General features: G+C 34.4%; 1 protein-coding gene across 2 annotated transcripts; it reads left to right on the top strand.

Moving 5' to 3' along the window:
• Positions 1 to 2394: 2394 nt before the first annotated feature.
• On the top strand, positions 2395 to 10961 carry LOC122280539 (calmodulin-binding protein 60 A-like). 2 transcript variants are annotated; one of them, XM_043091485.1, is made up of 8 exons: positions 2395 to 2555; positions 2754 to 2872; positions 4167 to 4242; positions 7675 to 7727; positions 7834 to 8324; positions 8874 to 9034; positions 9796 to 9999; positions 10093 to 10961. In XM_043091485.1, the coding sequence occupies exons 1-8, from the start codon at positions 2430 to 2432 to the stop codon at positions 10663 to 10665; spliced, it is 1803 nt and encodes a 600-aa protein (XP_042947419.1). In that variant the 5' UTR covers positions 2395 to 2429; the 3' UTR covers positions 10666 to 10961. The 2 variants fall into 2 exon arrangements, with proteins under 2 accessions (XP_042947419.1, XP_042947420.1); XM_043091486.1 differs by having other exon boundaries at positions 2412 to 2574.
• The last annotated feature ends 1081 nt before the right edge of the window (positions 10962 to 12042 follow it).

Below are 12042 nucleotides of genomic sequence, written 5' to 3'. Positions count from 1 at the left end.
TTAGTATATTATAATTTATACTATGACTCTTATAATATGTTAATATATTAATATATACTAGTACTACATATTATAGTTATACATTAAAGAATATAGTAATACATTCATACTAAATATATATAGTTATACTTATAGTGATTTAGTTATTAACTTATTATAATTAGTATAACTATATAAATTATAATAATATTATACTATTAATATAGCTATATATTAGTAATATTAGTTATGGTGAATTAGTAATTTAGTATAACTATATAAGTATTAATTATAGGAATTAGTATTAATTATAGTGATTAGTATAACTATATAAATTATAATATAGTGGTCATTATATTAATTAAATATAAGTATAGTCATAATTAAATTATATTAATTATAGTGATAAGTATACTATATAGCTCTACATGGTATTAATTATGATGATTAGTATAACTACATAAATTATATAATAGTATATTAGTATTAATAGTATACTATTAGTATAGCTATATATTAGCATTAGTTATAATGATTTAGTATATACTAATATAGTATAAGTATAACTACAGTCTATATTAGACTATTAGTACTTTTTTTATACCATATATAATTATATAATTAATTATATACAATTATTATATAAATATTTTTTTTTTTAAATTCCATTTGGCCTGGTATGGGATGAAAAATCCTTAGATCGGGACTGAATCGAATGAGTTCGGTTTCTTGAAAATTAGACTAGACCGGACCAATTTTGGTCCAAAAATGGTCAGTTCAGCCAGTTTCTTTAGTGGCCGGTTCTTAGCCCTAGACACGATAAACCCCAAGAACTTGTATGACCCTACGCCAAACGGGCACTTTAATGGGTTCGGCTTCATCTTGTATTTCTGTAGTATTGTGAATGATTCTCTTAAGTCAGCCAAGTGTTGGGCGGGTCTTTGCTTTTGACTAGGAGGTCATTCATATAGACTTCCATAGTCCGTTCTATTTGGTTTTTGAACATCCGGTTGACCAATCTTTGGTAGGTTGCCCCCCGTTCTTCAGACCAAATGGCATGACTTGGTAGTAATACAGTTGTCGGTTTGTGGTAAATGAGATTGTCTCTTCATTTGTTGGGTGCATTCAAATTTAGTTATAGCTTGAATATGTGCCCATAAAACTCAACATCTTGTGCCTAGACGTGACTTCTACGATCACATTAATTCGCTGCAAGATGAATATAATATATATCTTTTGGGCACGTTTTGGTTAAATCGGTGAGGTTCACGCATAGTCTCCACTTTCCGTTTGCTTTTTTTTCACTAGAATAATATTAGATAGCCATTCAAGGTAGTAGGCTTCCCCTTGCAACGAGCAGATTATTGTCTTATGGTTATTGTTATGATTATTGTGTTTGACACATTATTTGTATATATGTTTTGATCACATCTGAGCTTTAAATTATAAAATAAAATAATATATATTATTCAAGATTAGTGTTGTCCAAATTTGAATTATATCTATAAAAAGAAAACAATTATATGAATAATTTATGTGTTCGGTTTAGAATTTGAAATATGTTTTTCATTCGACCATGCTCCCTTTGTCCTTTGCCCTAGTGTGTGGCCTATTCTCCCTTTGCGTGTCAAAATTATTTCCGAAACTTAAATTTCAAAGCTTGATTATGATATTAAAGCAAGTGCTCCAACAATTCAAGCCCTACCCATTTGTCTTCTCTTCTTATCAATCAAAACGGTGCTGATAAGAACAATTGATTTTTGTGAGTATTTTTTTCCTTGTTTGATTAACTAGTTACACAATAATTTGATTCATTTAGATTTGATGGTTCGAGCCATCAAACGTGTGAAATAGACATTTATAATACAAAGAGTCACGAATATGCAATAATTATTACGTAATTTCACAATATAAGTAAGTATTACTTTCATTGTATTATAAGATGTTATGTGGTTAGAAATTAATACTTATGCAAACAATTTGAATGACATGCTATCTTAAGAAAGAATGAAAATATTTAATTATCGTTATTATTAGATTAAAAATTTTTATGTAAAATTATTTTTATATATTTTTTATATATTTTATTAATGTGATTGATTGAGTTATTTTTTTAATATAAAATAATTATTTTAATTAATTATATTAATTAAAAATATATAAAAATAATTGCATATAAAAAATTAGTATAATTTTTTATTTTAGAATCCGATGTTACAAATCGAATGAAGGTGGACCCATTGTTTGGCAATAGATGTAGTGTTGTAGTCAAGATGGGTCGTTTGGCCACGTATAACGCGCCTAATAGATAGATATATACTTACCAAAACCCGCGTCTTTCTGTGGGGCCCGTCTCTAAACCAGTAACGCGCTTTGAATTGGGCCCCACAAACTCCTTAGTCCTCCCTAATCTATCTCTCAAGCTCGATCCTCAACGCTTCCACCCTGCAATGCCAAAAAGCCATTTGAGGCGTTTTGGTTTGGACCCAAAGAGCCAAAAGAAGATGAATGGTTATGGGAGAGCCTCAGGGCCGAGAAGCATCCCGGACGCAACCAAACTTAGAAATGGATTCTGGGTAGAAAGATGACACACAAGTACTTGAATGATTTTGGAGTTTACTTCTTAATTGTCATTTATTAGTATGTTTTTGTGTGTGTATATATATATAGCTGTCCAGTCTGCTTATTATTGCTGCGCCGCATGTTGTGTCTCTTTGGATATTGTTGTTTTTTGTTGTTGATGTTCATGGTTTGCTGTAACACCCACCGAACAGTGTTGTGGGTGTTGCTGGGCTTTCATGATGTCGCAAAAGAGGCAGCAAGAGGACGTGAAGGCCCCGCCAGAAGGGAGTTCTTCCGAGGATAAGCGTAGGAGGCTTCCTACTTTGAAGAAGTAAGAGAGACTTATTTGATACTGGCTTTCGATTTCTTTTTTCTCTCTCTATTGTTGCTATGCCATGGTAAGCGGATTATTATATGCGAAATGAAGTGGGTTGTGCTTCTTTAATGAAAATTGTTGACCGGTGTCATTCATTACTGTGATATATGGTGTGAACCGAACTGGGTTTGGTAATAACTGAGCTGTGTTTTCTTCTCTTGTGGAAAGTTTGCTTAAATGTGTCTTGTCCATGCGGAATTTGATTGCTGCTGGCTTTGTTTTCTTGAGAAGTGATGCCAATGGTCCTTTTTTTTTTAATTTTTTATAACCATGGGCGTCCGGCCAGTTTGCATACACTTCGACTAATCCCACATGGCCCTGAAGTTAACGGGCGGGTAAACTTCCAGTGGCCCTAAAGAGACTCGAACTGATGACTATTGGGGAGCAAACCCAATGCCTGACCAACTGAGGGTTATGCCAATGATCATTCGACCAAATTAAACCTTCTTCCCTTTAAAACAAACGATGTAGGGTAAGGTCGGAGTTCCAGTCCTGTACAGGTGTGGGTTTGGAATACTAATGTTGTTTCTTTTGTTTTCTAGAAAGGGTTATGAAACCCCAAGGGGTTGGCCTAAGTGGTGAAGGCCTTGGTCTTGGGGTCTCATTCCCTTCAAGGTCCAAGGTTCAACACCTCATGAGTGCAAACAATCCTTTGGGGCCACACTTCCTAGTGAAAAGCCAGCGATTTAACCAGTTCCGTGTAGGGAAACTTCTGAGGGTGCGGTGCACGGGACCGGGGTTTATTCTGCAGGGGTGGGTCCAAAGGGCCCTGCCTTGGAGAGGTTCCCCGACATAAAAAAAAAAAAAAAAAAAAAAAAAAAAAAAAAGAAAAAAAAAAGAAAAGAAAAGAAAAATGGGTTATGAGTACTATAAATTATTGGGGAAGATTGTAGAAAAATGGCCTCCGATTGAAGAATGCTCTGTTGAGTATGGTTAGTGAAAATTGCTTTTCCCTTTAGATGTCAGTGCTTTCTGCTCAATGTCTTGGATACATTATTTTAGGATCGCCATTTATAGGTAGGTAATAAGTTTTAAAATTTTGGCGAGCAGTAAATAAGATATGAGAGAGCTATTGATGATAAATGTACTGAGTATGAAGTGGGTTACTTTTGATGTTAGCAAATTTGCTAGCAACTTCTGTGAATTTGATGATACACTGGACCAGACTAACTTATAATAACACTGGATGAAACTTGTGGCCGTGTTTCCCATAAATTTAATTGCTAATGATTTTGTTAATGACATTCAGTGTGGCTTTGGACGTTATGAGGATGCAATCAGTCCATTTGCTGGAGCCGATTCTAGAGCCTTTGATTCGTAGAGTGGTAAAGTTATCTTTTTTAGATACATTTCTTCTTTATAAGTAAGAAAGACATTTTTATTAAATAGAAGGAAATAGGCTATGCCTATGTACACAGGAAATATACAGGAAAAAAAAAAACACCTAAATACATTTTAAGAAGCGGAAAACGACAACAAAAAATCATGAGCAGAAGCTCCGTTAATCAATAAAGTAGAAAACCAAAGCAATAAAGAGTGCACAAACAAATTCCAAAGTTCCTCCAAAGTACACTCCTTATCATGGAAATACAGCTCATTCATTTCTGTCCAAATACACCACATGAGACAAATGAACCATCTTCCTAACCGCATCCACTTGAGAGCAACCATATAGCCTGTTCCAACATGCACGAAGATCAATCATGCCCAAAGACATCACCCAAGCCAGCCTGGTTCTACAAAAAATCTCGTCCCACAAAACCCTTGCCACCTCACAATGCAAAACTATCCACAGATTCCCCATGCTTCTTATGCATGGAACACCAATCCATAACAATGAAACCACGCTTCTTCAAACTATCCGTCGTCAAGATTTTCCCAACAGAGGAAGTCTATATAAAAAAAGCAACTTTGGTAATTTGCTGGACTGTATATATTGAACTTAAAATTTGTTTTAGAATACTTCTTTTCTCTGTTAATTCATTTGAAGTATAGGTCTGAATATATAATTGGTTTTTTAAATGAATTTGATAGTCCCCAATTTAATACTGATAGAAGTCATCTTTATAGACCCTTCTACCATGGCTTTGCAAGTTGCAGCTAACATGCATTTCTCTGTTAATTCATTTGAAGTATAGTTCTGAATATTTAATTGGTTTTTTAAATGAATTTGATAAACCCCAAGTTAATATTGATAGAAGTCATCTGTATAGACCCTTCTAAGCATCATTGATGTAAGTTACTACCATGGCTTTGCAAGTTGCAGCTAACATGCATGTCAGCCCACTCTATGATGGCACTCACTATAGGCTGCCCACCGGTATCTTCCATTGTCTGATGACTTTGCTCTTATTACTAAGCAAACTTTTTAATTGGTCCATATTCTCAGTCATGGTTGCCACTTTTATGAGATTGAGTTACATGGTATAATGCAATACCCTATATGGAGGATACATTAATTTTGTAGAAGCTATAGAGCTTATGAATTCAGTGTTTGGGATTCTAACATACATCCGGATTCTATGTTAGATTCAGTGAACTTCATCTAACATAATTTTACATAAATTTCCTTTCCTTCAAGAATGGTGAAGCTTATGTGCATATCAGTACCTCATAAATCCCAAAGGTTCCTAACTCGATACTTAAGGATTTTAAATATGTCAGAACCATACTGTGATGACTGCTGCAGCTCTGTGTGCCTTGGCAATTGGTTTTCTGTTTGCTATATTCTTGGTTAAAATAGTGATAATAAGGAGGTGTGATGGTACTGTTTTTCTCTAGTCTATTTCTTAATTTTCTGTAGGTTGTAAATTCATGTCGTTTGAGCTGTTTAATTTTTCACTCACACCTTTCTTGCAATTATTACGAGTTTAGTTTTACTTGCAACCTTCCACACATACACTGCACATTTAAAAAGAACTCAGAGCTCAATTTAATATGATTCCTTTGTGAGTTTGAGGATTTCTGTAGCACAAGAGCACTGTTGTGGCCATAAAGAATCACATGGTTCTAAATAATTGTTTGATCTACTGAAGAAATTATGACCAACTATTGCCAAGTCGTGTTCATGTTCTTTATGTGTGCTGTTGTTTCTAAAATCAGTTGCAAATGTTGTATCCTTTCTAAGTTATGGGGTATGGAGGTGACTGGAAATCATTCTGTGAATTGAAGCACTAAGGGCTAGTTCACAAGTGTTCTTAGCCATTCTAAGATATTTCATTTTCAAACATCACTCAAACACAAAACACTTTTTCAAGTTCAAATCTGCAAAATTTTCCCGTTTGAATAGTGAAAATATCCCATCTCATCTCATCTAATCATTACAACTTTCTTAAATTTCTACTCAAAATATAATAAACAATTCAACTTTTTCAAATCCCAAAACAATAATAATATTAAAAAATAATATTCTAACACTATTGTATTCAATTTTCAATTTTCATCTAAAACCATCTCATCCCATCTCACTATCCAAACCACACCTTAATTATGACCTAATAATTACAACTTTCCCAAACTCCCAAATAAAAAACAAAAAACAATACTCCCAAATAAAAAACAAAAAACAATACTCCCAAATAAAAAACAAAAAAAAATACAACTTTTTCAAATTTCAAAACAAAAATAAAATTAAAAAATTATATTCAAACAATTTTTTTATTTTATAATATTTTTATTCAACTTTTTTTTTCTCTTCTTTTCCAAAATCCAATAAAACATCTTAACTCAAATCATTTCACTGCTATTACAAACCATTTCACTACTATTCACAGATAATTTGAGATATTCTAAGTGTCAAAACAAGCCCTAAGTTGTCAATTCTCTGAGTTGTTAGCTCCCTTATCTTGCGATTGTTTATGTTTTAAATTTATATTGGTCATAGTTTCAATTGATGGTTGTAGGGCTGAGCACCGACAATGTCTGAGTCCGAGTGCCCTACCTTCAACTTCGACTTTGTTGGACGTCGAATCCGACCTCCGACTTCGACTCGCATAGCCTCCGATCTTGTTGGAGTCGGATTTGGGATTTTTTATTGGACTTTTTTCTTAGCCCATTTGAAATTTCAATTTGACAATCTTGGGTTCTCACTAATCGGATTTGGGCTTCCAGATTTCAGTTTTTTTTTTTAAATATTTTTTCAATTTCAATTTTATTAAAACATAATCAAAATTGAAAAAATAAATCACTGTATAAATTAATATTATTATACATTAGGATTATATGTTAATGTTTATACATTAGTATTACATGTTGTTATACATTGATTATTATACATTACTAGTATATGTTATTATACTTTAGTTATTTATTACATGTTATTATACATTAATGTTTATATATTAGTTGTTATTATGCATTAGTGTTATGTGGTAGATAGTTAATAGTATGGTGTTTACTTATACTAAACTATAATTAGTCAATTTATATTATAGTATAAGCATATTATTTGCTCATACTAGTATATTATTGAATTTAATTAATTATATAAGTTATAGTTATTTAAAATATATATTATTAATATATAAAAAATACATATATTTTTATAAAATATGTATAATATCGGAGTCGGAGTCGGAGTCGGTACATCGCACCTCCAACTCCAACTTTTTTGGTTAAAAAAACTCCGACTCCGACTTGTTGGAATCGGAGAAGAGCCGGAGCGGAGTCGGTGCAGAGTTGGAGGTGGAGTCGGATTTTTGCTTAGCCCTAGTTGGTTGTATAGTTGGTCAATATTCAATGATGTTATGTGTTAACAGGTCAGAGAGGAAGTTGAATTGGCCCTAAGAAAGCACTTGAACTGCATGAAACAGTAAGAAATGACACTCTGGTGATTAAGATTTTTTTTCAAACGTTATATTGTCAACTTCCCTAAGCAATAAGATTCGATAGATGATGTATTTCTGCCAACTGTTCAGGAATTGTGGGGATGATGTTCATGTCTCAGAGTCAAGAAGCCTACAGCTAAAGTTCGTCAACAACCTCTCTCTTCCAGTGTTTACTGGAGCTCGAATCGAAGGATATGATTGTTCGAACATACAAGTGGCTTTAGTTGATATTCTTACTGGGCAAACTGTAAAATCTGGGTCAGAATCCTCTGCTAAGGTGGAAATTGTAGTTCTTGAGGGTGACTTTGATGGTGATGAGAATGAGAATTGGACAGGTGAAGAGTTTAAGAACAACATCGTGAGAGAAAGGGAAGGAAAAAAACCCCTACTTACAGGAGATGCGTTTGTAAATCTTAAAGAGGGCACTGGTTTAGTGAGTGAGATATCTTTTACAGATAATTCAAGCTGGACAAGAAGCCGGAAGTTCAGGCTAGGTGCAAGAGTTGTTGATAACATCAATGGAATAAGAGTAAGAGAAGCAAAGACAGAATCCTTTGTTGTCAGGGATCACCGTGGAGAATGTGAGTACTTGTTTTCAATATTCTTTTGCTTTGATTTATCAAAAATCCAACTTCAAGATGTATAACGTTAGTCTTTTTGATGTCTGGTAATGTATATATTTTCATCATGATGAAAATATATACATTACCAGCCACAAAAAAAAATCTCTTATTACTTATCAAAAAGAAAATATATTTTCATCATGATGTAATTTTATTTTGAATGTACAAGTTCTTTGTTTGACTATTTTCAATTATATTACTTTCCCATCCTTTTGTGCTCTCTGCTCATTAGTGCTATCGATTCATGCAGCGTATCAAATAGCTACCCAAAAATATTGAATTCACATCATTATGTATATAGTCTAATTGGCAAGTTAAATTATTCCATTAATTTGATCTTGTGATTTGAACAAGTTATTATCGTGTCTTCCATGAATTTCTTCTATAGCTTATGAAGTATACACCTAAACTTAGTTGACAAAAATAGTGAGCATCTTAGGTTTCTAAAGTAACTCAAGAGGAAGAGATCAAATGAAACTCCATTGTAACTTCTGATTCTGGTTGCAGTGTACAAGAAACATCATCCTCCTTCTCTGTTCGATGAAGTATGGAGATTAGAGAAGATTGGCAAAGATGGAGCTTTCCATAAGCGTTTGAGTCGGGAAAACATCAACACTGTGAAGGATTTTTTGATCCTACTCTTCATAGATCCTTCAAGGCTCCGAAATGTAATTATAAGTACACTTACCTCTGTTAATTTTCCTTTCGAAAAATATCTACTACTTTTTTTTTTTTTTGCAAGTACTACTTTATCTACCACTTTAACCACACTTACCTCTATCTACTACTTAATGTCCATAATTTTTGTTAAAGGTATTATTTCCAGTGTCTAAATGTCCTGTGAAGGATGGCGTACTGTTCTATTGATTTACTTTTCTATACATGTTAAAAATCTGAAAACAAGAAAGAGTTTGCTGGTTTTAACAGCCCTATTGTTTTATTGAGGATAATGAATACACTTGGGTGCTTTCCAAGGGAAAATTTTGTTGGTGCACCAGTGGGATAAAGGGATTTTGATTTTAGCGTCTGTGTTTTAGTCAGATCATGATGTGTGTCAATGTTGAACATGAATAGACATGGCTAGAGTTGCATCTTCAGTTATTTTTGACGTTGGCATGGTGGATGACATAGAAATGTCTCAATTGAGATTGGTCTGTTGAATCCTTCTTTGATGGTTCAGACAACAACATGTGTGCGTGTATTTCTAGAGTAAAGTCTGCAGCTAGGGTTATGTTCTGTCTCTTAGAATCAAGACTTAATCAGTGTTCTCAGTTAAACCCATGAACCAATGCTCAGACATTGAGCTTCTGCAGACAAATTGAACAGCACTGAGTGCTTTTCACGAGAATTTCAAAAGCTTCAGAAAAAATGGATTAAGTCTCCTCTCATTGAATATAGTAATTATGGCAATTTTTTTGGACATGTGTAGGTACTTGGCACAGGTATGTCAGCTAAGATGTGGGAAGTCACCGTGGAGCATGCTCGGACGTGTGTACTTGATAAGAGGATGCACGTGTACCATCCAAATTCTCAAGAAAAAACTGGTGTGGTTTTTAATGTTGTGGGACAAGTGATGGGACTATTTTCAGAAGGCCAATATGTTCCTGTTGATAAGCTTTCAGAAACTGAGAAGGCACTTATTACCTCAGATCTGGTTTATTTTTCATTGATTTCTCCCTTTCTCTTGGTCATGTCTGACTTCTTATAATCAACTTTTTTCCCTCAGGCTGAGGCCCACAACTTGGTGATTTCTGCACTCAAACACCGGGGGGAAGTCATCACTTTTGATGATGAAGCCTCTCTTGTGGGTGGCTCTTCAGAGTTAACCAATGTTCTTTATGCCGTGAGCTCACCCAGGACAGAGAGTTCCAATGGGAGCAAGCTTTTGGCTTCTCACAAGATTGGAGGCTTTGATTATACACAGCAAAGCGCCTCTTCTCCTGATATCATTTCATCCATCTATTCCGTTGGGGGCACAAGTGGTTTGGATGATTATGCCTTGCCCAGTCTTGATGGCATGGGTCTGAGATATGACCAGGCTTTGTGTTTCCCAGGCCAAGTCACCAACTCCCTGATTTGCAACACAGCGCCTATGTCTCAAGCTTTCTGTGATGAGGATCATCTACAATTTTTTGATACTGATCTCACTGCTGTCGACAACTTCCTGTTGCCACATTCTACACCTGTTGGTAAAGCTCAGAGGAGATGGACAAAGCTTTTCAGTGTGCTAAAATGGTTCTCAATATGGAGAATTGTGGCTTTAAAAAGAAACCCGATTCGGGAAATTCCTGGATTATGAAAAGAAGTGACAACAAAATGGTTTGATTATATTTGTAAGTTTGGAAAATAGTGTTGGTGAGTGCTGCCGATTAAATTTTGCATGCAGTTGTAGAGAGATATTTGTAAGTCTCAATAGATGTATATACAGAGATAGCTCCCAGTATCTTCTTCAGATGCTGAAAGATTAGAGAAATATCTTTCTGTTTAATTCAAGAAGTAAATATGTAGATCTTTGTCACAGAATTAATAAAGTTTCTGGCATTGTTTGCTGCTCAAAGATGAAAGCAGTAATGCCAGGATGCTTAGTATTTTCCAGGTTGCATGCCAAGAATATAGTTTTGGATGAAATGATTTGATTAATAATGGGATTGTTAACACTTTCTTTCCTTGGATTTTATAGCTCACTTGGTTTCGTCCTCCAAATTTCTGTGTAAGCAAATCGTACATCCGTCGTTGAACCTCAAAATTATTAATTTTATTTGCTAGTGTGTGAATGGTAATCTCACATTGCTTAGTGAGACTCTACTCTCGTATAGCCTTTGACCTCTTATATATTGGCTACATTGTATAGCACAACACAGGGAACAATATAAATAATTGTATTACAACGTGGTATCAAAGGCTATATATAATGTGTTGTGTTATATAACGTGGCCTATATGTAAGAGGTCAAGGGCTATACAAGAGTCTCACTTAAGCAATGTGTGAATAGTAGTTCCACATTGCTTAAGTTAGACATTTCTATAGCCCTTGGTCTCTTATATATAAGCCACTTGTATAACACAAAATATAAAATTAAGCATTACAAAGAATTGCACTATAATCCTAACAATGTTTATTATGATAACTCATATGATAAGAATTTTACTAGTCTTTTTAGAGTGTATGTCATGTGATTTAGACCTTTTATTAAGACGTAGCAAATGATGTATGAGCTAATTCTAACTAGAAATATAGAATTTGAGTCGTGTCACCTATAATGGACTAGTCCAACGAGAAAGTTAGGAATTGAAAAGAGAGATATTGTGATAAGCCATACAAGGCTTACATTGGGTCTTCTCAAGCGCTATATTTATAATTTGAGATGGAAGGTTGTAAGTTTTTATTATTTAATAATAATAAATAGATTTTCAATATCTATCAGGTCGAAAGTCAGAAATAGGGTGTCAAAAAACTAACAGTCGATTGATCTCCCATTGCCTAATTTGGTGGTGGTGGTGTGAGTGGTTCCTGTGTCTACTGACAAGCCAACCAATCACCAACTGACAACTGTCAGCATTAGCGCAATGCAGACCCAGGTGGTGATTGGTTGGTTCAGTGAGTATTTCACTATGCAGGCACATGTTTGAACAACCAACAGCCAAACCGAGCCGAGCAAGTGACCACCTCAAGCATC

This window comes from Carya illinoinensis, chromosome 11 (genome assembly GCF_018687715.1).
Source record: "Carya illinoinensis cultivar Pawnee chromosome 11, C.illinoinensisPawnee_v1, whole genome shotgun sequence".
In the NCBI taxonomy this organism is placed as follows: domain Eukaryota; kingdom Viridiplantae; phylum Streptophyta; class Magnoliopsida; order Fagales; family Juglandaceae; genus Carya; species Carya illinoinensis.
This window is presented reverse-complemented; position numbering and strand designations above follow the sequence as displayed.

What these genes read in the sequence shown, in the direction of transcription:
- LOC122280539 (XM_043091485.1), top strand. Translation starts at nt 2,430, where the DNA reads ATGCCAAAAAGCCATTTGAGGCGTTTTGGTTTGGACCCAAAGAGCCAA. An exon ending in AGCCTTTGATTCGTAGAGTG is followed by an intron (nt 4,243 to 7,674) that starts GTAAAGTTATCT and finishes ATGTGTTAACAG; the next exon opens with GTCAGAGAGGAAGTTGAATT. An exon ending in CACTTGAACTGCATGAAACA is followed by an intron (nt 7,728 to 7,833) that starts GTAAGAAATGAC and finishes CCAACTGTTCAG; the next exon opens with GAATTGTGGGGATGATGTTC.